At 49.4% G+C, this 27,726-nt stretch overlaps 1 protein-coding gene across 1 annotated transcript; it reads left to right on the top strand.

The window, feature by feature from the left end:
- APMAP (adipocyte plasma membrane associated protein) lies at window positions 1-27,405 on the top strand. Its single transcript, XM_065892705.1, has 9 exons — window positions 1-102; window positions 8,143-8,259; window positions 12,791-12,906; window positions 20,398-20,490; window positions 21,710-21,826; window positions 22,949-23,123; window positions 23,583-23,717; window positions 24,137-24,329; window positions 27,196-27,405. Exons 1-9 carry the CDS (start codon window positions 11-13, stop codon window positions 27,403-27,405), a joined length of 1,248 nt encoding a protein of 415 aa, XP_065748777.1. The 5' UTR covers window positions 1-10.
- The last annotated feature ends 321 nt before the right edge of the window (window positions 27,406-27,726 follow it).

The following is a 27,726-nucleotide window of genomic DNA, read 5'->3' as shown; positions in this document are numbered from 1 at the left end:
CGCGGGCGCCATGAGCGAGGCGGATGGGCTGCGGCAGCGCCGTCCCGTGCGGCCGCAGGTTGTCACGGACGATGCCCGGGTCCCGGAGGCCAAGGGCGGCAGGTAGGCCGGGCCCGGAGCGGGACCGTGACCCCGAGGCGGTGACAGCGGCGAGCGCCTCGTTTAGTCCCCGGGGGCCTCGCTTCACGGGAGGAAGCGGGCTCTCGCCGCGCGGTGCACCTGCGGCCCTTCGGTCATTGCCCGGCTCCCGGGACCCCCCTTCTCCCGGCCCTGCCGCACTTCCCCGTGGGGACGTCTGCGGAGCAGCCCGGGGCGCGCGGAGAGGGCCTCCGCACCTGCCCTTCTTGCCGCGCCTTCAGGAAGAACGGGGAGCCGAAGGGGCGTTTTTGGGCAGTTTTTGTGAGGGTCCAGGCTTGCACATTTTCCTGGTAGGGACGGAGATGCATAGGGACCTTCCGGAATTTAAATATACTTTGCTTTGTTAACTAAAAACTGAAGCATAAGCCTATAAAATTCTTAAAATTCTCCTCTTAACTTTATGCCCTGAGTGTCCTAACTTTGGATTTTTAGGAAGAACCAAGAGGCCCCACACAGACCAAGCTCAAAGTGTGGAACTGATTGACTTATATGTTGATAGAAATATTGGGAATATTTCTTGGAGTGCCAGCGGGTGTGGTACATACTGAATGTGAGACAGCTTTTGCCGAGAGAGACCGAATGTATTCCCTGATGATAACGAGAGGAACACATTTGAAGGAGAGACATGGCAGAGAGGAGCGTTTGGGCTCTAGAAAGGAGATTCATGGAGAGTTTTCAATAATATGTCTCGGGGCCAGTGGAAAGGTTGGATATATGTTTCGTATATAGTCCTCACTGTAGGGTGATCAGCTATCCTGGTTTGCCCTGGACTTTGGAACGTGGGACTCTAAGTGCTGACCCTAGGCAAACCAGGACAGGTTGGACACCTTTTTGACTGTGGGTGTTGTGAAATCATCTGCTGATGACTTAGGAGCCTTTAGAACACACATGATCGGACTGGCAGTGCTGTGCTCCTGAAACTGTGCCAACACCGAGTCTCTACACACTCATGCCCAGAAGACCAGGAAGCAGCCGGCCTGGGTCTGTCTGGAGGTGCAGGGCATAGAGTGCCCGACGGCACTCGTTTGATGGGCCCAACTCTCAGCTGGGCTCCCCCAGGCACTCCAGGCCCCAGGGCAGGGGGCAGAGTTAATTCAACTGTATTTCAGTTTCTCTGGGGGTTTCTTCCTTAATGGTAGGGTTAATTGAATGTTCCAAAGTCCTCACCCGTTGCTGGTCTTTCCCTGGGTGCCTTTTGCCCTGTGTTGATTTAAGACATTTTCTTGGCTTTCCTGTGTTTCCCTCTTTCTCTTCTTTGCTCTTCTTCTGTATCTTTGTAACAGTCTCTTTCCTGTCACCCACCTTCTTTTGTATGTGTATATTGTAATTCTTTAGTTTTTTCTTATTTTTACCATGCAGTTCTTCTCTGTTTTTCACTTCTTTTGTGGTGGTTTCTAGTAGTTTATCTGATTGTCATCTTGGATTACCTTAAAAGTTGAGGGTTCACCCTAAGACGGGAAAACGTTGTGTATAATGGGTGAAGTAAAGGAATCTGAAGGAGCTAGAAACGTGATGATGATAGAGTAAACTTTAGACATGCTGAACAGAATAAAGGAAGTCTTGAAGGACATACTGTTCAGTTAATAGAAGCAGGACAATAGATTTCGGTGGACAGGACACTGAACGATACCTTGCTCAATCTCCTGACTCTTGGCATGAAAGGTGGCATTAGCTCTGTTTTCCTGGTGAGGTCGTTGAGGTCTCTGTGAGTCATGTGGTTTATGTAAAGTTACAGAGGAATGGAGTCACAAGTGACATGAAAATGAATGAAGGACAGAATTGGCCGCTGGACAGTGAGAAGCATTGTGAAGAGTTGTGTGTGACTCTCAGGTTCCAGGTATACTTGGCACCTTGGGTTCCAGTCTCCCCTGGATTTGGGCCTAACAGGTTTTCCATAAAAATCACAGGTCTCTTTTGATCTCACTGAATCTGTTGGTCAGGACTTCTGTCTGCGACTCAAGGCCCTGATGTCCTGTGTGCAGAGGTGGTTAGAGAATGCCCTCTGCCGCATTTGGCTGGTGCCGCAACAGGATTTTGTAAGTCGTGGCTGAGCCGATGGTAGTTGTCAAATCCTGTTGCGTCATTGTGATCGCTCTCTTGCCTTAGAGACTGTAGGAAATTTCAGGGTGCGGGTGTAGAGGTTGGGGCAAACAAGTTGATTTCCCAGATGGCACCTGGGAGGGAAGTTGCTGACCTTCTGGAATGTGTCAGCCCAGATTGGGAAGGAGAGTAGGATGGGCACGTGCAGCACTTTGTCGGTGAAAATGGTATGGATGAATGGAGGGTCCTTTATTTGAGTGGACGCAGGGCAGGTGTGCGGTGGGGGCAGCCGTGCAGGAGAGGCAGAACTGTGGCTGACTGTGCCAGCTCACAGGAGCTGGCAGTGAGATGGGCCTGTCAAAGAGTTAATGAACCTTGGGCTAAAATAACCATGTGCCCAGAGCCTGGGTGGGAAGCCCTCCGACCTCACCCCCAGGACCTGTGCACCCAGCAGTTACAGGCTCAGTGCCCAGGGGAGTGCAGCTCTCGCCTGTGCCGAGAGCTCGTTGAGTCCTGTGTTTCCTCGGCTGCATGGCTCTGCTCAGTGGTTTCTCGTGAAGTTTCTGGGCAGAGCTCATGGGTTTCGAGCTCTCCCCGCCCTCTGCCCAACCTGCTGTACTGTTCCCCTGTGTGCTTGTCACTCCCTGGTGGGCCGTGTTCACACCAGGATGCATGGAGGGCGGGAACTTGATGGGGCCTGGCATGCCTGCCGTGCATGGAGGTGGTCATTAAATGCTCGTGGGCTCCCAGGTGGTGCTGTCTGACGCGGCAGCCGCTTGGCCACATGTAGCTACTTAAGTCTAAATTAATTAAAATGAACCAAAATTAAAAATTCAGTCCCTTTTTGGTGTTACGTAGCGGGTTTGAGGGATGCTGGGGCTGATGAAGGAAAGTGATGTGGCTGTGGGGTGGCAGCAGTCACGTGAGCTTCGTGGGTGACACTGACGGGTTTGCGTGTGGGGGAATCTCACGGGGGAGGGGATGAGAGAGGCTCCCGGGTCAAGGCAGGTGGTCAGAGAGCTCCAAGGGCAGGAGTGGGGTGGGAGTGGCGAGGCTGTTTTATCGATGGGTAATAGCTGTCTGGTGAGGTTTCACAGAGAATGCAAAGCAGGCAGGCTCTAAATGGCTAAAAATTTGTGTTTGGGCTATTTTTAAAGTAATTGGATATGTAAAGTTGGAGTTTGGCGCTGATGGGTCTTTTGAGCTAATGTGTCTCAGCCTGCAGTGAGGAAGTAAACAGCCTGGGGCTGAGCTGCTGTTTCTAAAACTTGACCCTGTGCAGAACTTTCCAAAGGGGCTGGCCGGCGGTCAGCCAGGGTGTTGATGGACTTCTTTCACTGGGGAGGGGTTTGAATCAGGTCAGTGATGTCCGGCCGCACATCAGGCACAACTGGGGGTTTCTTCCTTAATGGTAGGGTTAAGACAGAATCTTGGGCCTTGTTTACAGCTGCCCCAGGGGAGGTGCCCCCTTCAGGAGCACTGGGCTGGGTGGCCTCCAAGTTCTTCTCCAGTTCTTTATACTCTGATTGTAAGAGGGGGCTGGCTGGGTCCCCGGCAAGGATGGGCCATGTGGACACAGGCCTTTGTCTCAGTTCCGGCCGCCTTTCTAGCTGTATGCAGTTGCCTTCTGTCCTGGCTGGACTCCTCGTTTTCCCCGTCGTAGGAAGGGGCAACCAGGTCTTCAAGCACGCTGCCACAAGCTCTAAATCACATTCCTAAATTAAGATTTTCAAATGTACACAGCAGTGTAGAAAAGGAGAGTTAACAACATAGAGTCCGAGCTAGATGGGAAGGATCTGTTTTATATGGAATCGTGTTCAGCAAGGAAAAGGGAAAGGGGCTCTTTGGCCAGTGTCACCATTTTTGTTGGTGAGTTTGCACAAGGCAGCTTCCCCTGAGGAGCAGGGGCCGGGGGTAGGGGGATTACATCAGCCCCCTATGCAGGACGGCCCGTCCTTCTTTGTGGGGGCCCTGCGGAAGGAAGGGTTTGTGCGGTGCCGTGTGGCCCGCTCTTTGGGACTCCACTTTTAAAGGAACCACAGGACCAGTCATTCCTTCCCTGCACCCTTGCAGATGCCCTGTTGCTGTGCAGACACTGGCTGTGGCCACCACGCTGACAGACTGGGCACCGAGTGAGTGATGCATGTCCCAGCCTGTGGACGGGCGGTTTGCAGAGCTGGTCACTGACTTTGTTTACTTTCTTGACATCTTTGTTGAGATGTAATTCACACACCATCATTCTCCAGTTTAGAATGTCCAATTCAGGGGTTTTTAGTTTATTCAGAGAGATTTGCAACAGTCATCACAGTCTAAGTTCAGAATATTTTCATCACCGTTAACTTTTTTGGAGGTGAAATTCACATAAAATAAAGGGAACCACCTCACAGTGTACAGTTCAGTGATGTTTAGTGTTGGGCAACCACCACTGTGGTTTCAAAACTTTTCCTCGTCCTATGAAACTCCTTGTTCCCATCAAATAATCACTCCCCATCTCCCCTCCCACCGTGTCCGTTAGCAGACGAGCGGATAAACGTTGGTGGTGTTGAGCTGCGGAAGGCAGAGGTGCTGACATGTGCTGCAGCTTGGATGAAGCCGGACACGTTGTGTTGAGTGCACGGAGTGGCTCGCAGAGGCCACACCGGTAGCTCCATTTACCTGCAACGCCCAGAAGGGCAGACACAGTCATCTTGTGCAGAGTGTTTCAAATGCTACTCCAGGCTCCAGGTCCAGGCGTCTCCTCCGGTCCTTGGCAGGTGGCGTTGCTAGCAGTGACTGTGGGCTTGGGGTCAGACCTGGCCCTCGGTCTCGTCCTTCTGGCAGTGGGCCGTGCGCCGGCCACCGTGCCCCATCCACTTCCCTCGTCCTGGAGCGGACGGTCCAGTTCCGCCTGGTCACCCTCCTGAGCACGTTGCATGGCACCTCTTGTTTTCACCGTCTTTGTCATCATACTTTTCGGGGCCCTTGCTCCTTGCCCCTCGCAGGCCTCTCAGGTCGTGTCCGCCTGCTGTTGTGTCTGGTGGTCAGTGCTGATCTGTGCCACGTGTGCGCTGCATGCTCTCTGTTCTTGTACCCTTGACCACGTGAGTCGGTCACGATAGAAGAAGGCTGATGGGGTTTGGAGACCGGCCTGGGAGGGAGGGGTTGCCTGATTTTCCCTTCCTGGTCACCTGTCTTCTGCCAGGAGCCTGGCAACTCGGCGTTTCATCTGCTGGGGGGCGTCCTCAATCCCATGTGAAAAGGGGGTTAGGAACAAAACTTGCTTTTTGGAGGTTATTAGAGGGAAAATAGGTGCAGTTTGGGGTACTCATTAGCAGAAGGGAATGTCAAAGGTCAGCACTGTCCCCTGTGCATGAAGGTACAGGTGCACCTCAGTTCTGCTTGGAGGTGTCCCGGCTCATCAGGTACAGGCGTGCTGTCCCCCTCACTGTGGGATACAGTCATCCCGGCTCTCTGCTGCTTTCCTCCAGGTCTGGTCCTTGTCCTGGCATCCTCCTGAGGTCTCACCAGCAGTGCCTTGCATGTCCATGTTTCAGCTCACAGTCTGTTCTCACTTCGTCCTGAGCCTTTGCCAGCAGAGTCTTTAAGGTCCGTGTTTCTAACAACAGTCAGTTCGAGGAAATCTAGACCTTTTCTTTCCTGATCCTCACGATTCTTTCCTCCTCCACCTACAGCTCGATTCCAGTGCTACTTCCTCATTTTTAGGTATTCGTTATAGCAGCACCCCGTTTCCAGGTAACAGATTTAGTTTAATCAGAAAACTGTATTAGGACTTCCATGGTGGCTCAGTGGTTAAGAATACGCCTGCCAATGCAGGGGACATGGGTTCGAGCCGTGGTCCGGGAGGATCCCATATGCCACAGAGCAACTAAGCCGTCTGCCACAACTACTGAGCCTGCGCTCTAGAGCTGGCGAGCCGCAGCTGCTGAGCCTACATGCTACAACTACTGAGCCTGTGCTCCGTAACGAAGACAAGCCACAGCAACGAGAAGCCCGTGCACCACAATGAAGAGTAGCACCCGCTCTCCGCAACTAGAGAAAGCCCACGTGCAGCAACAAAGACCCAACGCAGCCAAAAATAAATAATAAAATAAAATAAATAAATTAAAAAAAAACTGTATTAGTTTTCTGTGGCCGCCATGACAAGCAACCACACACTTAATATAAACAACACAAATTGATTCTCTCACAGTTTCGGGCTCAGGAGTCATGCACAGTCTCACTTCGCTGAAACCAAGGTATCAGCAGGGCCACCACGTTCCTCCTGGCAGCCCTAAGGACAGTCTGTCCTCCTGTTTAGACTGGGGGCAGGATTCAGGCACTTCAGCATGCTGTCCATGTGTCTGCAGGGGGCACTCTGTCATTCTTTCATTTCCACCTACCCCCAGTAGAAGCAGAACGATTTGTTTTCTGCTTTATTTGCTTATTAAAATCATGAATGTTCAGAACTGGGTAGGACTTTGAGGTTACTCTGCCGCAAACCCCGAGTCACAGTGGGGAACCGTGGGCTTTGGGGTGCAACAGCTCACCTGAAGTGGCGTGGCTGTAGTTGGGACAGTTGGGGCTGGCACCCAGGCCCCCACATTTCTGCATTCTTCATTGAAACCATCTTGTCAAAAGTGAAGTGAAACATTGCCCTCACGTCAAGTTGCTTTGTTAAGTGTGAGTCCTGATTTTTTTCAAGTCAACTTATTTTGATAGAAAAAGATTTTCCACTTTAGGAGCTCATGATTTTAATTTGCTTTAAGTTACTTTTGATTTCAGGTGTTCAGTGAATTTGAATACGCTGATGCAAGGGAACAGTGATCCTGGGCAGTTTACTTCTTAGCAGGAGGCTTCACGTGCTCCCTGGTCCATGGGTGAGTGAGGATGTGTGTGAAGATTGTTGGAGAGGAGTTTCAGTCGCCCATGGTCATTTGTCCACACGCTTCGCTAGAGGTCCCAGGGCACTGTCAGGTCTCCCCATGGCTTTTGCAGTGACGGCCTGGAGGTGTGATCTTGTAGGTTCTCTGTCTGTATCTGTCAGGCTTCTCCCAGGCAGAAGAGCTGGGGTCACCTCTTGAGCTCTTAGAGGTGCGATGCCCAAAATGGTTGGGGTTGGATGCTCAGGACATTCTGCTTCTGTCTCCTTCTTTTTTTTTTTTTAAATTAATTTTATGTATTTATTTATTTATTTTTGGCTGTGTTGGGCCTCTGTTGCTGCACATGGGCTTTCTCTAGTTGTGGCGAGGGAGGGCTGTTGCAGTGTGTGGGCTTCTCATTGCAGTGGCTTCTCTTGTTGCAGAGCACGGGCTCTAGGCGCATGGGCTTTAGTAGTTGTAGCACGTGGGCTCAGTCGTTGTGGGCACAGTCATTGTGGCGCGTGGGCTCTAGAGCACAGGCTCAGTAGTTGTGGCGCACGGGCTTAGTTGCTCTGCGGCACGTGGGATCTTCCCGGACCGGGGCACGAACCCGCGTCCCCTGCATCGGCAGGCAGACTCTGAACCACTGCGCCACCAGGGAAGCCCAGGCGGATTCTTAACCAGTGCACCACTGGTTAATAGGAAGCCCTGTTTCCTTCTTGAGTTTGTCTCTGAGCATTGCTTCTTTGAGTCCAGGCGGCCAGAGGTGGTGGCTGAGGGATGCTGTCTTCCCCGTGGATGAGGGTGGCTCCTTGCCTCAGCGCCACTCTCTCCTCTGTCACTTTGTGCCCATCAGTTCTTTGGGTTGCCCACTTTTAACCTCTGCTAGAGGATCCAAGATACAGCTTAGCAGACTACCTTGGAAATAACCGAGAAGAGTGTCCCACACGCTGAAAGGTTAACAAAAGAGCAAGGGCATGGAGTGCACAGTGCTGACCTTTAGTCACTGACATGGAGGTGGTGGCGGGCAGGCCAGGCGGGAGGGCTGCCCCTGCCCAGAGGGCCGAGACTGCGGCCATTCTGCCTGAGCCCTGCCCAGTGCCTTCCTGTGCTTTGTCTCTGGCAGCTCCTTCAGTGGCAGAGTGTTCCGAGCCACCTTCCTGATGCTGGCTGTGTTCCTCACCGTCCCCCTGCTTGGTGCCATGATGCTGCTGGACTCTCCCATAGACCCACAGCCTCTCAGGTGAGCTGTTGCACAACTTGGGGGGCTGGGGCTGTTGCTTGACAAAATATAGTAAACGGGCTGAAATGCCTTCTCGACTGATAAACCAACCTGCTCTGAAAGGTAAGTTATTATGGGAAATAGAGATCAGTGATTTCTTTAGTGCCTGTGTTTCATGTTAAGTTAGATGTTGTACAGTTTTATCCATGTTACTGTTTCAAACACAAAACTGTACAAAGCAAAATTAAAAACCAGAAAAATCCCAAACAAAAGAAGCTTAAGTATTAGAGATGATTAACCTGAATTCATTTGAAGTGTCAAAAGCACACGTAAATGCAGGTTAAGTTCAAGTTGCCTTCTTTACATTTTTTAGGTAACTGATTTTTTTTTAATTGATAAGTGTTATTTGTTCAGCAGTCACAAATATGTTTGCTGGAATAAGGATTTATAAGTAGCTGATTTTTAGTAAACCTTGTAATTACTGTTCTATTTTTCCTAAGTTACCCTTTATCAGTGGGGATCTGTGGGTAATGCAGTCCGTTATAACTTGAAAAAATAGTGTACACCTCAGGGTCTTGTGAATGTATTCACATTTGTAATTACAGTCACGCAGAGCCAGGCTCCTCTTGGTACAATTATTTATGACATCAAGGGCTGTGCAGTCTGGTTCAGTAAGTTCCTGTTTCCCCTCAGAACCACCCAGGGTGATGAGGCTGTCTGAAGTTTACTATGAGTGAGTTCGTGTAAGACTTTAAAGCTTTAGATAAGAACCCTGGCTCAGTATAGAGAGAATCTAACAGGTACAACTGAATAACACGTTGGTGGTTTGTGAATGAGAGTTGAGGCTTCATGGTGGTGTGTTGGGCGTCCTCTCCAAGGGGCTCCCTCCTGCCGACCCCCTCACTGGGTAGAAGGATGCGGCTAAGCCTGCCCCAAATGCAAACTGCCTGGGCCTTTCTGGATAATCCAGTTGGCCAGGCAGGAGCATGAATTGTGTCCACAGCTGGGGATCAAAACCTGGGCTGGGGAGCTGGCCTTGGAGAGAGGAGGCAGTGGGGAGCAGGTGAGCATCCGGCATCTGAGGGGACAGGGAGGGTTAGAGCTTCCATGACCGAAGACCTATGATATCAGTAGAGGTCATTTATTGTGCAGAGTGGTGAAGCAATTCGGGGAAAGAAGGTGTGAAGTCCTGACAGCCTGGAGGGGAGCGAGGCCAGGAAGGTTTTGAGGTTGTGCAGAATGAGCCCCGTCTGTGGAGTAGATGTGCCGGGTGAGGAGAAACCCAGAGAAACCGGTGTGGCTGACGGGCCTCTCCTGGGCTCAGAGTTAGGGAATGACTGGCTCCCACATTGGGGCTGTGGGCCCCCAAAGCCAGAATGAAGGCAGAAGGCTGGCAGATGGTGAGAACGGGAACGATCTGGGGTTTGGGGAAAAGTGCTGATAACAGCAGCAAACAGGACTTTTGTAAAACTCCCTTCAGAGCAAAATGAACAAGGAAGGGGGAGACCCACTGACTAGGGTGAGCGGTGCAGTCTCAGTGCTGGTGGGGCTCAGCTGGCGGAGGTGTCCTGGGGGCTCTGTCTGCAGGGGATTCAGGAAAACAGAGGACAGACAGACACAGAGGGTGCAAGACTAGGGGAGACCCAGGGTGGCTTGTTATGCAGTTGGTGGCAGTCCTTAGGGAGCAGAGTCAGCGGGAAGGCTGCCAGACTTGGCCAGATCCTGCTGTGCGGAGCAGCCTTCTTTTCTTTGTTAGGAAGATTGGGGACTAGTGGACACGACATAAGTGACATCCCGATTCCTGGAGGGTGTTGCTCAGTGTACGTCAAGATACATTTTGCATGTGGAGAGATGGGAGCCCAGTGGTGTGGTCACCTGTGGTTGGCACGGGCGCAGGAAACTTGCATCAGCTTGGTGGTCCTCACTGCACAGGAGCGTCCGCTCGTGGAACCAGAGGGGTTGGGTGGCTCAAAGGTTTCCTGAGCATCTCTGAGGACCCCAGTGTGTCTCCCTCCTGAAGGGGTCAGGGGGCATGGGACACTGTCTCTCTCCTTCCCCTGCAGGTCTCCCGTGGGCCTTGCCTGAGTTTTATTTTTTGTGTTTCTATTTGCTCCTCACATCTCTGACCACCTGTAGCATTTTATTGCTACTATTTATTTATTATCTTTGAGTTTTACAGTTTCACTCTGCTAATAGAATGCATACTTTTGACAGTAATGGTAATAGCTTTCAGTTGCTAGAAGAATTACTATTCCTGTTGGATTTTTAAATCATAGCCACAAAAATCTCTTCTTTAAAACACGTGTTTTTTATGTTAAATTTTACAGTAACTGAAAAATATGGTTTAAATATGGCAGAAACAGTCCTATCCTTTTATGAAAAATAATGTTTCTGTTCCTTTCTGGATGGAAGCTGAGTCCTTCCACAAAGTGGTGGGTGGAGGCTGCGGTGACCACTGCTGAATTGGGGCCCATGGGCTGTGTCCTGGCCACATGCTTGTGAGACACATTCACAGCTCACAGTCGGAGGGGCATTTCCTCAGTTCCACCTCAGAAGGAAGACTAAAGAGTGATCCTGATCAAATGGAACCATGGGGAGAAACAGGATAAAATTGGAAACTGAGCATAAGTGGTGACTGAAGTTAGGGGGAGTAGCACGAGTGAATAGGAGTTAACAATTAATGAGTTAATGCGAGTCCCTGGACCTGGGCCGGCCCGAGGTGCTGGGCTGGGCCTCCTGGGCTGCTGTTCCCTGATGCTTCTGCGCCCAGCGGCGGGCCTGGGGGCCCTTTTTGTGTGTCCTTTGCATTTTCTCCTATGTTTCCTTGTTTCCCCGCGGAGATTACCCAGACTCCTTGGGGGCAGGGACAGCACATGATACACTGACTAGTTTGATGCTGCAGCCATTCCCCGAGGACCTCCTGAGTGTAGGGAAACCAGCAGCGTCCACGTGGGCAGAGGGAGGTTGAGTCTCAGGGGAGGCTCCTCTGCCCCTGCTCTGTGTGCTCGTCTGTTGTTCTGTTTACACATGTACCTGCACCTGGGAGGTGTGACCTTCCCGGGCAGAGTTTGAACCCAGGTGTGTTGCAAGTCATGGTCCTGTTCTCTCCCTTTGGAAATAAAACTCCTTAGTTAACCCAAGAGTGTGTTTTTGAAAAGCAGGTAGAAAGCCATAATTGGGAGGCAGCAGATGGTGAAGCGGGGGGATTTAATTTGGGGGGAGTTGTGCTGTGTTTTGAGTAGGAGGCGGAAGGGAGTGAAGAGTTCTGCCTGGAGGGGGATGGGGGTGGAGAGTTCCCACATCACCCCCCCCCCCCCCCCGCCTTGGTTGTCCCACTCTGGTGGGTGAAGTGGGGGGGGGAAGTGGGAGCTCTCCTCCCTTCCTCCCTCCCTCCCACGGTACTCCCCGGGAGCCTCCTGGGTGCCAGGTGTTCAGGATACAACAGGGAAAAAACACAACAAATCCCTGATCTCGTGTGTTCTTGTGGGGACAGACAGTTGACATAGAGAAGTGAGAGCTGAAAAGTGCTGCCAACAAAGTCGAGTGGGGTGGGGTCTGTGCTTCTGGGGGCCGTGTTGGATGCTAAATTGGGTGGTGGGAGCAGGCTTCACTGAGAAGGTGATGGAGAGGAGGCAGCAGACTTAGGATGGGAGATGCCTGGTGCCCTCAGGGACCAGCAGGGAGGCAGAGTGAGGGGAGGAGAGGAGGCTGTGGCTGGACTTCAGGGTGAGGAGCTCATGGAAGACCTTGGCTCCGGGGGAGAGGGCCCGTTGCAGGGGTTTGAGGGGCGGATGCCGTGATCTGACTGTGTTTCCTAAGGTGCAGGTGGGCTGCTGGGTTGCGAGCAGACTGTGGGGGACAAGGGAGGAGGTGGGGAGGGAAGATGGTGGCGTGGACCAGGCTGGCAGCAGAGGACCTGACTTGTACAGGTGGCATCAGCAAAAGTTGCTGACGGGTTGGGAGAAATGGCGTATTTGCCTGTGTGTGGAAAGGGGAGAGCTCCTGGGGCGGCTTCTTCGTGTGGGGAGGGGTCCAGGCCAGAGGGAGCTGGGGGGCCCCCAAGAGTGACAGGCGGGAGACAGGTGCGCGTGTGCAGACGCTGGGGCTGTGGCGCCAGGCCCAGCCATCTTCTGTCTCCTCTGGAGTGGGAGGTGAGGCTGTCACTGTGAAATGTCCACTCCGCTCCCTCCGTCTCAGCTGGACCTGGGTGGCCTGGCAGCCCGGGGGAGGATAAAGGCCTGGGTATGTGAACCGCAGGGTGGAGCAGGTTGGATGGGTGGGTGGAGGCCCGGTGGCCTTGGGTGGCTGCTCCTGCGGAGTTCTTGCATCAGCCACGCTTACGTTCTCAGTTCTCTTCTGTGCTGTAACCTTTCCTGATATCCCAGGAAGTTCTTTTTCTTAACTTGTGCTTCTGGCAACTAAGGATGTTATTGGAACATGTGCTCTTTGTCAAAGAATGGGGAGTTATGCGTGTAGGTCCTTGTAGGTTCTCCGTGAATACTTTCTTCATGTACTTTTATAGACAAATCCCTGTAATTGCGTTATTTTACAGCTTCAAAGAACCCCCGCTCTTGCTTGGTGTCCTGCAACCAAATACGAAGTTGCGACAGGCGGAAAGGCTTTTTGAAAATCAGCTTGTTGGGCCAGAGTCCATAGCACATATTGGGGGTAAGTAGACCCCTGGGACTTGGCGCTGTCTGTTGCCTGAGTGGGGTCCTGTGGGGGCAGCTCCGTGGGGAGCCCCGGGCAGCCTACTTGGCTGCGGTCGTGCGCGTGTTTGTCTACCAGATGCCCTGCGGGAACCTCTCACCTCTCCGAGTTGCAGGCCATTTTAGTGCTGGGTGATTTTGAGTTCATGTTTGTGAAGCATTTTCTTCTGCTCAAACTGTTGCACCCTTTAAAGTGAAAGGAGAAAGGAAAAAATGTGGACAAACATTGGTGCTCAGTTCATTTATCACATTGGGTAGGTGTTACTTGATAGGACGTTCCTAGCACAGATTGTCTTTGTGTAGATTTCATTTTTGAAAAGAACAGGAACCATTCTCAATATTTCCACTTTTTTTTAAAAGCTCACTTTGGTGGGTACATTTAAGGGTAACCATCTGCTTCAAAGTTGCCCAAACCTAAGAACTGGAATAGGGTCTGGTTCTAATTCTTGAGTCTGTAGCAACCTGGAACAGGTCTTTTCTGTCTGTTAGAATGAGAGTTAAGCTCAGGAATAAAAAAATATAGTTAATGAAAAGTTTGCCGAGGGTTGAGATGAGAGGATTTCCCAGCCACTGCTTACCTCTGCTCATTGGCCGTCTTTCCAAAGCACGGTGGAACGGCTGTGGGCATGGGCGGCCAGTGTGCTTCTGTTTCCTTCCAAAGGCCTGTCAGGCCCACGCCTCCACCTCTGTTGCTGTGGACCAGCCCCTCTTTCCCAGCCCTACTGTTTGGCTGGCCCGAGGACTGAGTGTTTCTGCAGTTGGTGGCAAAGTCAGAATTGTTCAGGAGGGATGGGCACTTCGTGATAGAGCTTCATGTTTCTCTTAAAAAGATTTTGATGTTTATTAATTTCACAGATTTTGTGTTTTTGGTTAAAAAAATCCGGTATTGACATTTAAAACTGGAACTTTGAGGAATTACAGTGATTTTTAAAAAAATCTCTCAGAGGATGCTTTTCTTGTGTTTTCTACTTGGCCTGATGCCTCATCTTGCTCTCTCATCACGCCTCGCTTTTCTCTCTTAAAGGAGCTGCTTGTCCTTTGGTGATATTTCTGGTTACCCGCTGCAGGTGTGAACCGCACAAAGGCCCTTGGGACCCACTGCTGCTGACAGTGGAGGGAGGCACTAGCCTCCGGAGTTGCCGATGAACATCCTTTAATTTTTTAAATAGACTATGTTTTAGAGCAGTTTTGGAGTCACACAAAATTGAGGGGAAGGTACAGAGATTTACCATATATCCCCTACCCCCTACTTTCGCCATTATTATTATTTTTTAAAATTTATTTTATTTGTTTATTTTTGGCTGCATCGGGTCTTCGGTTGCTGTGCGCGGGCTTTTCTCTAGTTGCGTTGAGCGGGGGCTACTCTTCGTGCGGTATGTGGGCTTCTCATCCCAGTGGCTTCTCCTGTTGTGGAGCACGGGCTCTAGGCGTGGGGGCTTCAGCAGTTGTAGCATGCAGGCTCAGTAGTTGTGCCTCGCGGGCTCTAGAGCGCAGGCTCAAGTTGTGGTGCATGGGCTTAGTTGCTCCGCGGCATGTGGGATCTTCCTGGACCAGGGCTTGAACCTGTGTCCTGTGCATTGGCAGGCAGATTCTTAACCACTGTGCCACCAGGGAAGCCCCTTGCCCAGTTATTAACATCTCCCATAAGATGGTACATTTGTTATAATTGATGACCCTCCATTGACACATCATCATCACCAGATTCCACAGTTTACATTAGGGTTCACTCTTGGTGTGTACGTTCTATGGGTTTGGACAAATGTTTAATGACATGCATCCATCATTATAGTATCATACAGAAAATTTTTACTGCCTCTCCAGAAATCCTCTGTGCTCCACCTCTTCATCCCTCTCTGCCCCCAGCCTCTGGCAACCACTGATCTGTTTCCTGTCTCCTTAGTTTTGCCTTTTCCAAATGTCTTAGAGTTAGAATTATACAGCATATAGTCTTTTCACACTGACTTCTTTCACTTACTGATATGCATTTAAGGTTCCTCCATGTCTTTTCATGGCTTTATAGCGCATTCCTTTTTATTGCTGAATAATATTCTGTTGTCTGGATGTAGCGTAGTTTATTTTTCCATTCACCTACTGGAGGACATTTTGGTTGCTTCCAAGGTTTGGAAATTATAAATAAACCTGCTGTAAACATCTGTGTGCAAATTATTTCATGGAGTTAAGTTTTCAGTTCATTTGGGCAAATACCAAAATAATTGCTGGATCGTATAATAAGAGTATGTTTAGTTTCATAAGAAACTGCCAAACTGTCTTTCAAAGTGGCTGTACCATTTTTCATTCCCCCCGAGCAGTGAATGAGAGTTCCTGTTGCTCCACATCCTCGCCAGCATTTGGTGGTGTCAGTGTTCTGGATTTTGGCCATTTTAATAGGTGTGAAGTGGTATCTCATGGCTGTTTTTTTTTTTTTTTTTTTGCGGTACGCGGGCCTCTCACTGTTGCGGCCTCTCCCGTTGTGGAGCACAGGCTCCGGATGCGCAGGCCCAGCGGCCATGGCTCATGGGCCCAGCCGCTCCGCGGCACGCGGGATCCTCCCAGACCGGGGCACGAACCCGCGTCCCCTGCATCGGCAGGCGGACCCTCAACCACTGCACCACCAGGGAAGCCCTCATGGCTGTTTTAATTTGCAATTTCCTGCTGACATATGATGTGGAGCATCTTTTCATATGCTTATTTGCTGTCTGTATATCTTCTGTGGTGAGGTGTCTGTTTTAGTCTTTGGGATATTTTTTAAATTGGATTATTTGTTTTCTTATTGTTGAGTTTTAAGAGTTCTTCATATATTTTGAATACAAGTTCTTTATCAGATGCATCATTTGCAGATATTTTCTCCCAGTCTGTGGCTTGTCTTCTTATTCTCTAGATGGTGTCTTTCTCAGAGCAGAAGTTTTTAGTTTTAATGAAGTCCAGCTTATCAATTCTTTCTTTCATGGATCATGTCTTTGGTGTTATATTTAAAATGTCATCACCACACCCAAAGTCAACTAAGTTTTCTCCTTTTTTATCTTCTAGGAGTTTTGTAGTTTTGTCTTTTACTTGATCTAGGTCTGTGATCCATTTTGAGTTAATTTTTGTGAAGGGTGTAAGGTCTGTGTCTAGGTTCATCTTTTTGCAGGTGAATGTCCAGTTGTTCCAGCAACATTTGTTGAAGAGACCATCTATACCTCATTATATTGCCTTTGCTTCTTTCTTAGAGATGAGTTGTGAATCTATTTCTGGGCTCTGTATTCTGTTACTTTGATCTATTTGTCTCTTCTTTTGCTATTACCACATTGCCTTCATTATTGTAGCTTTATAGTAAGTCTTGAAGTCAGGTAGTGTCAGTCCTCCAGCTTTTTGTCTTGGCTCTTCTGGATCTTTTTCTTCTCCATATAAGCATTAGAATCATTTGGTGGATATCTACAAAATAGCTGCTTGGGATTGCTTTGAATCTATAGATCAAGTTGGGAAGAACCTCTTGACAATGTTGAATCTTCCAATCCATGAACATGGAATATCTCTCCTTTTATTTAGCTCTTTGATTTCTGTTATCAGAGTTCCATGGTTTTCCTCATCTAGATCTTGTACATATTTTGTTATATTTAAACCAAATACTTCATTCTTTTGGAAGCTAGTGTAAATGGTATTCTGATTTTAATTTCAAATTTCACTTGTTCATTGCTGGTATGTAGGAAACTGATTGACTTTTGTATATTATCTTTGTATCCTGCAACCTTGCTATAATTGCTTATTAGTTCCAGGAGTTTTTTTTGTTATTGTTGATCCTTTGGTATTTTCGACATAGACAATCATGTTATCTACAAGTGAAGATAGTTTTATTTCCTCCTTCCCAATAAGTATACCTTTTATGTCCTTTTCTGGTCTTATTGCTTTAGCTAGAACTTTCAGTCCAGTATTGTAAAGGAGTTATGAGAGCAGACATCCTTGCTTTGTTCCTGATTTTAGTGGGAAAGCGTCTAGTTTTCACCATTAAGTATGATGTTAACTGTAGGTTTTTTGTAGATATTCTTTATCAAGTTGAGGAAGTTCCCCTCTACTCCTAATTTGCTAAAAGTTTTTATCATGAAATGAGTGTTGGGTTTTTGTCAATGCTTTTTCTGCATCTATTGATGTGTTCATGTAGTTTTTCTTTACTCTGTTGATATTGTGGATTACTTAACCGATTTTCAAATGCTAAACTAGCCTCGCATACTTGGGATAAATCCCACTTGGTTGGGGTGTATAATTCTTTTTATACATTGTTGGATTTGATTTGCTAATATTTTCTTGAGGATTTTTGCATCTTTGTACATGAGAGATGTTGGTCTGTAGTTTTCTTTTTTTTTTAATTTATTTTAATTTATTTTTGGCTGCGTTGAGTCTTCGTTGCTGCGTGAGGGCTTTCTCTAGTTGCGGTGAGTGGGGGCTACTCTTCATTGCAGTGCGCGGGCTTCTCATTGCGGTGGCTTCTCTTGTTGCGGAGCACAGACTCTAGGTGTGCAGGCTTCAGTAGTTGTGGCACACGGGCTCAGTAGTTGTGGCTCGCGAGCTCTAGAGCACAGGCTCAGTAGTTGTGGCGCACGGGCTTAGTTGCTCTGCGGCATGTGGGATCTTCCTGGACCAGGGCTCGAACCTGTGTCCCCTGCACTGGCAGGCAGATTCTTAACCACTGCGCCACCAGGGAAGTCCGGTCTGTAGTTTTCTTGAAATGACTTTGTCTGGTTTTGGTATTAGGGTGATGCTGGCTTCATAGAATGAGTTAAGAAGTATTTCCTCTGCTTCTATTTTCTGGAAGAGATTATAGAAAATTGGTATCATTTCTTCCTTAAATGTTTAGTAGAATTCATCAATGAACCCATCTCAGCCTGGTACTGTTTTGGAAGGTTATTAATTATTGATTCATTTCCTCAATAGATACAGACCTATTCAGATTGTCTCTTTCTTCTTGCGTGAGTTTTGGCAGATTGTGTCTTTCAAGGAATTGGACCATTTCATCTACATTATCAAATTTGTGAACATAGAGTTGTTCGTAGTGTTCCTTTGTTATCCTTTTAATGTCCACGGGGTCTATAGTGATGTTCCCGCTTTCATTTCTGATATTGGTAATTTCTATCTTTTCTCTTTTTTGTTAGCCTGGCTAGAGGATTATTTATTGGGTTGGCCAAAAGTGCATTTGGGTTTTCCGTAGCATCTTACGGAAAAACCCAAACAAACTTTTGGACCAACCCAGTATTTTATTGATCTTTTCAAAGAACCAGCTTTAGTTTTGGTGATTTTTCTCTGTTGATTTCCTGTTTTCAATTTCGTTGATATCTGCTCTAATTTTTATTATTTGTTTCTTCTGCTTACCTGGGGTTTCATTTGCTCTTCTTTTTCTAGTTTCCTGAGATGGAAACTTAGATGATTGATTTTAGGTCTTTTTTCTTTTCTAATATATGCCTTTGATGCTACAACTTTCTTTCTAAGCACTGATTTCTCTGCAGCCAGAAAATTTTTATAAGTTGTATTTTCATTTTAATTTAGTTCAAAATGTTTTCTAATTTCTCTTGAGGTTTCTTCTTTGAATTATGTGTTATTTAGAAGTGCACGTTGTTTAATCTCCAAGTATTTTGTGATTTTCCAGCTCTCTTTCTGTTATTGATTTCTAGTTTAATTTCATTTTGGTCTGAGAGCAGACGTTGTATGATTTTTATTCTTTTAAATTTGTTAAGGTGTGTGTCGTGGCCCAGAATATGGTCTGTCTTGGTGAATGTTCCATGTGAACTTGAGAAAAATATATATTTTGCTGTTGTTTGGATGAGGTAGTTGATATCCAGTTAATCAGTGATGCTGTTGAGTTCAACTGTGTCTTTACTAATTTTCTGTCTGCAGGATCTTTCCATTTCTTTTTAATTTTTTTTTATATCGAAGTATAGTTGATTTTCAATGTTGTGTTAATTTCTGATGTACAGCAAAGTGGCTCAGTTACACATATGTATACGTTCTTTTTCATTATGGGTTATCCCAGGACATTGAATATAGTTCCCTGTGCTGTACAGTCAGACCTTGTTGTCCATCAGTATCTGTCCATTTCTGAGAGAGGTATGCTGAGGTCTCCTCCCCTAATCATGGATTCATCTGCTTCCTTGCAGTTCTGTCAGTTTTGCCTCATGTATTTTGATGATTGTTTTTAGGCACATACATGTTAAGGACTGTTATGTCTTCTCTACAGTTGACCCTTTGTCATTACGTGGAGGCCTTCTTTATCCCTGATTGTGTTCCTAGGTCTGCAGCTGCTCTGAGATTAATAGAACTACTCCAGCTTTCTTTTGATTAGTGTTAGTGTAGTATATCTTTCTCTGTCCCTTCATTTTTACTCTATATGTGTCTGTATATCTAAAGAGGGTTTCTTGTAGACTGCATATAGTTGGGTCTTGTTTTTTGATACACTCTGACAGTCTCTGTTTTTTAATTGGGGTTTTTATACCATTGATGTTGAAAATGATAATTGATATACAGTTGACCCTTGAACAAGTCGGGTTTGAACTGCGTGGGTCCACTTGCACGTGGATTTTTTTCCCGGTAAATACATTCTGCAGCACTACTCGGTCCGCAGTTGCTTAAATCCGCGGGCGCAGAACCTTGCGATGCAGAACCTCTTGAATGCAGAGCCTGGAGGATGTGAGGGCTGACCATAAAGTTGTGTACAGGCTTTCGACAGTGCACAGGGTGACAGCTGACACCCCTAACTCCCAGGTTGTTCAAGGGTTAACTGTAGTTGGATTTCTATTTCCCATATTTGTTACTGTTTTCTGTTCATTGCCTTTGTTTTTTTATTTCTTATTTTCTCTTCCACTCTCCTTCTGACTTTGTAGTTTCAGCTGAACATTATGATTCTATCTTCTCTCCTTTCTTCGCATATCAGTTATACTTATTTTAAAAACTTTTTTTAGTGGTTGCCCTAGAGTTTGCAATATACATTTAAAAATATGGAGCATTTCATGAATTTGCACATCATCTTTGTGGTTCCAGTTCTAGTGTATGTGCTGCTGAAGTGAGCACTTAATTTTACACCGAGGGCCTTCCTAGCAGTTCTTCCCCTTTGGTTGGGTGTAATCGGCTTCAGCAGCAGACACTGACATGAAGCAGACGTGAACAGCCCCGAGTGCTGAGCGTCAGCCCGAGGGTCCCCGCTTCTTTGAGGGTAGAAAATCCTGTTTTTATCCCTGACTGGTGTCTGCTGTGCCCTGGATCCAGCCTCGGGGTCACAGCCATGCTGTCTGAGGCCCCCGTGGGGTTTATCGCTGCACGTGTTAAGACTTTTGTCCCCAGACACCACTTGCCTTCATCTTCAAAACTGCCGTTTCCTCTCTGGAGATAAAAAGCACAGACTGGCCGCCTCTGTTGTAGAAGGTTGTGAGAGCACAGTTTTTAGGCTAACCCAGTAATACCCTTATTCCCTCCTGTCTTTAAACAGATGTAATGTTCACTGGTACAGCAGATGGTCGAGTCGTAAAACTTGAAAACGGTGAAGTAGAGACCATCGCCCGGTTTGGCTCAGGCCCATGCAGTAAGTCAGTGACCCCTGGTGTGTGTCTCTTCCAGGCACCCAGGAGGGTGCCAGGAGGAGCTGTCTTCCCCAGAAGTCGGGTCCTTGGAGGAGGAGAGCCTGACGGCCCAGCTAGAGGCTGCCTGGGCTCCTCATTTGCCACCTGTGCTTGCAGTTTCCCATCCAGCTGTGGCCGTGGCCCTGCCGGGCCCCCACACCCCAGAGCTGCTGCAGGAGGTGCTGGGCTTTGTTCCTCACATGCTGGAGCGCATTCCTGTTCTAGCCCCTCAGGAACCTCAGCCCTGCATCCAGAGTGAAATACCCTTAGGTCGCTCAGCTTTTAGAAACTCACTGTTTAAAAACTGGTAGCTCCCAGACTTATTTTTTTAAGAGCTAGAATGTTTTTCTAAAAATGATGCATTTTTATGGTGAAATGCAAACAACGCAGAGAAGAAAGTAAAAATCACCTCAGAGTCTTCTCAGATGTAACTGTTAACAATTTAATGAATAACTTTTCAGATTTCTTTCTGTTCATGGATACTCACACCCACACATGGTTTTATGTGATGGAATCATACTCTACATTTGGGTATTTAACCTGCTTTTTCCCACTCCGTATTTTGCCTGTAAGTGCCTCTGCAGTAAGTGCCCTGCAGTATACACCTTGAGGAGCACACCCTGCGGTGAGCACCCTATAGTAAGCACTCTGCGGTAAGTGCCCTGCAGTGAGTGCCCGGCAATAAATAGGCTCTGCCACGGGTTTAAAAAGAGTATAGGTAGTAGAACAGGAGAGTGGATCTCAGCAGTAAACAGGAGCTTTCCCTTCATGACGGGAGGAGGGACGCCGCCATGTCCCTGGATGGGCGCAGCATTCAGGTCCAGCTGTTGGGCCTAAATGCGACTCCTGAGGTTCTGGGGGATTTGGGAGTGGGGCCTGTGTCTGCTGACGTCCCTGAGTGAACTGTTTGCGTCTCAGGATGCTGATGTGAACTTGATTCTTGAGTATCAGTTGCTGTGCTTATGTCCACATCCAGATTCTCGGGTGGTGCCTCTAGACATGCTGGACAATTGTCCTAAGCTCTAGGGGGCTGGAACATGGGGGGCTGAGTCTGTCTCTGAAGCCATGGTCTGTTTTGTTCTCTACAGCATGATGCAGGTTTAGGACGGGGTGGAGGAGGTGTTTGGACACTGAGGGGCCACAAATCTTGGACCAGCCACTGATTCCTGTCTGTTTCCCTAGAAACCCGAGATGATGAGCCTGCTTGTGGGAGACCCCTGGGCATCCGGGCCGGGCCCAACGGGACCCTTTTTGTGGCTGATGCATACAAAGGGCTATTTGAAGTAAATCCCTGGAAACGTAAGTGACAGTGACTTGTTTCCTTCTGTGATGATTGCTGATCTTTTAAACAGTATGTGCATTTATTTATAAATGGATTTAGTAGAATTTGTTCAGTACAGTCTACTGGAGACCCTGATGTTTTTCTTATTCACTGAATGGAACTGAAAATATTACCTGCAGATACCAGCCAGTATTCACACCGTGTGGCTCCTCACTTATGCCTGCTTCTGGCCCATTCCCTCCTTTCCCCTGGCCTTTGTGTTTGAGCCACAGGATCTCAGAAGGACTCATGTTGAGGATGTTAGGCTCCTCTTCCTATCTTTACTTCTCTGTATTTCTCTGCATCTGGTCTTGCTGTTTGTTTTCTGCCTCTCTGTCTTTTCCTTCCTCCAGTTCCTTCTCCTCTTTCTCTCCCCTGACTGAGCACGATGTCACCTCGATCAGTGCCACAGTATTGCTGTGTGTGCTTCAGCGGGAGGTTCATGCTGAGGGAGGAGTTGCCGTCGTGGGTGGCGCACCGGGCCCCTGGGCGGCCCCCGCTCTGCTGGGTGCTGGCTGTGTGAGAGTTACTCAGCCTCTCTGTGCCTGCTTTCCTCACCCACGGGGCAGGGATGACGGGAGTGCCTGCCTTGCGCGATAGTTGTGGGGGGTTTAAATGGGATTATATGTGGGAAGTGCTGAGCGCTCCTTGAACGTTTGTGCTACAATCTAAAAAGATTTACTATGATTCCTGCCTTTTAAATTTAAAAGCAGATGAGGTGAACTTTCTGTATTTCTCTCAAGCAGACAAATAGAAAATTGCCTTTTTAGCCTAAGATTCTTACCAGATTTTTAAGTCAGTTGGTCTTGATAAAAGGAGTTCCTCCTCATCCTTAGAGGGAGGATTCTGCCTTTAGTGGAGCTGGTCTAAAACAATTCATCACCTAATAGAAAGAAAGGAAAACACTGATTTTTACTGTAAGAAGGAATAAATCTTCTGTCAGGACACGGAGAAGCTCATTTAGTTTTTCCTTGTAAATCAGTTAGGCCGATTGATATTTTGAAATTATTGAGTTACACGTTCTTAGAATACAAGCAAGTCTCTCCCCTTCTTTCTTTCTTCCCTTCTTTCCTTTTCTTCCTCCCCCCGCCTTGCCTCAGGTGAAGTAAAACTGCTGTTGTCCTCCGAGACACCCATTGAGGGGAGGAAAATGTCCTTCGTGAATGATCTTACAGTAACTCGGGATGGGAGGAAGATTTATTTTACGGATTCTAGCAGCAAATGGCAAAGACGAGATTATCTGCTGCTGGTGATGGAGGGGACAGATGATGGTCGGTGAGTGTTCCTTCTGGATCTTCTCCTCAGGGAGGCTGTAGACAGGCAGGGTGACTTCACAGAGCTTATTACATCCAGGAATTGTTGGGGTGTTTCTGAGCATAGTACTCAGCTTTTAAGGGAGGATCTTACTGTCTCCTGGAAACAGGTGACGGACACAATGAAACAGCGAGATGTTCTCACTTTCTTCTTTGGAGAAATGAAGGTAGAATGGCCAGGCTGTCTGAGGGTGTGGTCTTGCAGCGGGGGGAGACCTCACAGGTGACCTCTGAAGGGGACTCCTGTGAGGCTGCAGCCACGGTGGCCCTCCCTGGTGCTGAACCAGTGCTCAGGTCAGCAAGAGAGCTGACTGTGGGCTTGTCTGGAGGAGGGTGCCTGAGGGCCTAGACCGGGAGCAGGGCTCTAGCCCAGCAGGGGCCCCCAGACACCCCGTGTGACCTCCGCTGTTGGCGCCCGCAGCCTGTTGGAGTACGATACCGAGACCAAGGAGGTGAAGGTTTTGCTGGACCACTTGCGGTTTCCCAACGGGGTACAGCTCTCGCCTGCGGAGGACTTTGTCCTGGTGGCGGAATTGACCATGGCGAGGATCAGGAGGTGCGTGAGCTGATGTCAAGTCCACCGAGCTGTGGGCCAGGCGGCTGTGAGGTGTCAGCTGCAGAGCCTGGGACGCAGCGGGTGCCTGTCCTGTGTGATGAGAGAGTCATCTTCCCTCTCCCTTCCTCAGCCTTCTTGCGCGTCATGGGCTGGGAGAGTCTTGATGGAATGCTGGCTGCGATCCCGGCCCTTTTCCCTGCTGGTGGGCCTGGTCCGGCCCTGCTTCCCGCACCTGCTTCTTGCTGGGTGGGCCCAGGGTGCTGAGGGCTTCTTGGAGCAGACGTGCCATCGTTCGTGATGGACGGGTTTACAGTTGTATCCATTTGGTTATTGGGACCAAGACCAATTTGGTGCTTGGCTAAAATTTTTCCTTCAGTTGGGGGGCTGCCACTCATTGCCTGCTTGGGCGAATTTTTCAGGTTCTACGTGTCTGGCCTGATGAAGGGAGGGGCCGACCTGTTTGTGGAGAACTTGCCTGGATTCCCAGACAACATCCGAGCCAGCAGCTCCGGGGGTTACTGGGTCGGCATGTCGACCATTCGCTCCAATCCTGGGTTTTCCATGTTGGATTTCTTATCCGAGAGACCGTATCTTAAAAGAATGATTTTTAAGGTAACTATGAGAACTATTGATTTCAAAAAACAAAATGAAAATGCATCTAATTATGGGTTTTTTGACCTTTATGGAAGCTCTGAAAATTCTAGTTCTGCTTATAGTATTTGGTGCTTTTAATGACTTCTTTAAAACATATTTTATTCTTTGCCTTGTAACGTAAATGTAAACATTTGAGCCCTCTGAGTTTTTTCTCTTGGTTTCCTTGTCTGGGTATTTTTATCGTCACCCTCCCCGTCGTGACCTGTTGGGGCCTCTAGCCCTGCCTGTCCCTCTTGCTCTCCGCTCTCCCTGAGACCCCGTCCTCAGCAAACTCAGCTCTTCCTTGAGTGGTTGCAGGTGCCCCTTCCTCCCGCCCCGCTTCCTCCTGCGTCCTCGGAGCCTCATCACCCCCTTCATGGGATTTCGCCCATGTCCTTAGTTTCAAATACTAACCTGTTTGAGACTTAAGGTCCTGGAAGGTGCTGGGCAGCAGTTGCTGAGTCTGTGCGGCACGTAGCCCTGTGTCTGGGCCCTGCCGAGGGCTGTGGGCACCTTCTCAGTGAGGCTGGCCCATGGCCTTCAGTGTTGTTCCGAGTTCGGCAGGTCACTGTTCAGAAATGACGCATCGTCGGCTGCAGAGTTAATCTGTTCGCTGGGGCCTGGAGGGGGCAGAATGGCAGTGTGCAAGGAGAAGGGTCTTGAGGAAGGCCTGACCAGCTGTGGGGCCCTGGGCAGGGGATGTGGTCTCTCTGCCTCAGTTTCTCCATCTGTCAAGTGGGAAGAATAATAGCACTTCATTAGGTGATGAAAAATTTAATGAGAATATGCAGATGATGCCCTTAGCTGAGTATAGTGAGTGCTTGAAGCTGGTACCCATCAGAGGATGTGCTCTGTCCGTGGTGATCGCATCTCTCCCCTGGTTGGTAGGCTGCATCTCTGCACCATCAGAGCAGGTGCTTTTTCTGTTGAGTTCTCTCCGTTATCCTCAGCGCCTAGAACAGTGTCTGCATCAGGAGCCAAGACCGTGTGTGAGAAAGGGCCAGCGGGGTGGGCGTGTTCCCGGACGTGGGCGTCCTGGGCAGGAGTGGCCCGGCGTCGTCATGTGGCTGGGAGATAGATGGTGGGTCTGGGGCAGGTGGGAGGTGGGAGGTGGGAGAGGACCACAGGCCTTGCAGACTTGAAATGGAGGTTAGATTTTCTTCAGAATGTTGTTGAAGTCTTTGAGGATTTTCTTTTTTTAGTTTTGAGGCAACATCAGACCTAAAAAGTAGCAGGAAGGGAACAGAGGATGTCTTTCCCTCAGCTGTTTGCAGGCAGGTGGCTGACCTGTCGCCCCCGGATGCTCCAAGCGCTGTTCCTATAGCAGCGATGACCCCCTTGGGATAGGATGTCCCGCGGATACGGGTGACCCTCCGGTGCACAGACCCAGCTCAGGCTCGCCAGTGGCCCAGGGGTGTCCTTTGTAATGGGACTGTGCCCAGGATCGGGCTGGCTTAGTCGCCACCTGTCCTTGTCCCCCTTCAGCCTGGAGTGGCTCCCAGACCTGACCTTCAGGATCCCCGGTCAGCTCTGCTGCAGAATGTCCCTGCCTCGGGCTGCCTGGTGTTTCTCACGGTCAGGTTCAGGCTGTGCCTCTCCGGTGCCCTCAGCGTGACCTGTCGGGAGGTGCGTGGTGTCCACTTGTCCCTGCAGTGCCCGTCACCTCATCCAGTGGTGGCTGCCGGGTTTCCACTGTGAAGTTACTCTTTATCATTTGTAATTAATAAGTATTTTGTGGGGATAGTTAGTAAGTGTCATTATGATCTCGGGGTTGATGGTTTTATCAGTGATTATGATCTGTTAATCATCGTTGCTTACTTTGACGCTCACACTGTCCGGCTGTGGCCAGTGGGAGCCCCTTCCGTATGGCCCCTTGACCTTTGCATGTGTCCCAGTCGTTCTTGGAGTAGTTCCTGCTTCCTGGCCCCGCACATTGTTCAGGCGCCTCTTGTTCTTTCCCTGCCGGGCTCTGGGATCAGCCGTTTGTCAGGGAGCCCAGCTTCTCCTAGAGGGGACAGGTGCTAAGTGTGCTTACTGACGGGGGGTCGCTGCTCCCAGGCCCTCGTGACAGAGCTGGGGATGTATGCACACGTGTTCGTGCACAGACCCTCACACCTACATTTATGTGTCTTCATCTGTTTCTTTAAATTGAAAACCGTAAGTAAGGCTGTATCTCTGCTTCCGGTCCCATACCACAGGATTTATGCCAGTTTTCTTACCGTCTGTGTTTGTACTTCCCTTCTCTAAGGTGAGAAACCCGGGTCTCATGCTCCTTCATACCTATGTGATCAGATTCCCCAGTTGTCCCTGTCTGTAGCCATTGTCCCCTGTCACGTGGCCTCAGCTGTCATGTGGCTCGGCTGTCATGTGGCCCCAGCATCACATGGCCCCGGCTAGGGCTCTAGCACCCATGCCAGCCCTTTTCCCTCCTCCCAGCCGTGTGCAGGGGCCTTACCTCTTAAGGGCTCATGGCCTGTGCCAGGTCACCCTGCTGCAGGACACCATCTCCCCTGCTTGGGCCCTGACACCCTGCTTGGAGCCATGGCCCTCTCTCTTCTCTAGCGTGGACTCTCCCTGCTCAGACCGACTCTCTGGTCTGGGCCGCCCCTGCACGCACCTACCCTGCTTGGCTCCACAAGCTACTTCTTGACTGAATTGTTCAGGTGTGGGGTGTTGCCGGTATTTTAAAAAGGCAGCTGCAGTGCCGTGTGGAAGCGAGCCGGTGGGGAGGTGGGGGGCAGGGTGGGTGGGACGTGCACAGCAGGTGACAAGAGCCACAGTGCCCGGCCTGCAGGACTCCACGTGGCCCGTGTCATGCTCTCCTCTCACTGTGCTTCCCTTTCAGCTGTTCAGCCAGGAGACGGTGATGAAGTTCGTGCCGCGGTACAGCCTCGTCCTGGAGCTCAGTGACAGCGGGGCCTTCCGGAGGAGCCTGCACGACCCCGATGGGCAGGTGGCCGCTTACGTGAGCGAGGTGCACGAGCACGACGGGCACCTGTACCTGGGCTCCTTTAGGTCCCCTTTCCTCTGCAGACTACGCCTGCAGTCTGCTTAGGCCCGTCGTTGCCCTGTGCGCCACCCCTGGGCCAGGAGGTGCGTGGACACACCCTTCCCACCTGCACCTGCCGGTACGCAGAGGTGTGGTGCAGCCTCTCGGGGCACTGTTACCTGGACACCTGGACTTGGCCTTGCATCTGCCCTGGGGAAGATGAGTCCCTTGTCTCTTAAAAACCTTCCCAAGTGCAGTGATTCTTTAGGCCCCAGGGACTTGGTGCACTTAACAGGCTTCAGGTGTGGGGATGGAGCTGTGGGTGAGTCGGCTGGCGTCTCGCTTTTGCTGCTGGCTGTGTCCCGCCAGCCTCGATGTCTTTGTTGT

Source organism: Phocoena phocoena, chromosome 15 (assembly GCF_963924675.1).
Source record: "Phocoena phocoena chromosome 15, mPhoPho1.1, whole genome shotgun sequence".
Taxonomy (NCBI): domain Eukaryota; kingdom Metazoa; phylum Chordata; class Mammalia; order Artiodactyla; family Phocoenidae; genus Phocoena; species Phocoena phocoena.
This window is presented reverse-complemented; position numbering and strand designations above follow the sequence as displayed.

Bases quoted from the DNA above. Each gene is read 5' to 3' on its own strand.
- APMAP (XM_065892705.1), top strand. From the start codon at position 11: ATGAGCGAGGCGGATGGGCTGCGGCAGCGCCGTCCCGTGCGGCCGCAG. The intron at 103-8,142 runs GTAGGCCGGGCC...TGTCTCTGGCAG, and splicing joins CCGGAGGCCAAGGGCGGCAG to CTCCTTCAGTGGCAGAGTGT. The intron at 23,124-23,582 runs GTGAGTGTTCCT...TGGCGCCCGCAG, and splicing joins GAGGGGACAGATGATGGTCG to CCTGTTGGAGTACGATACCG.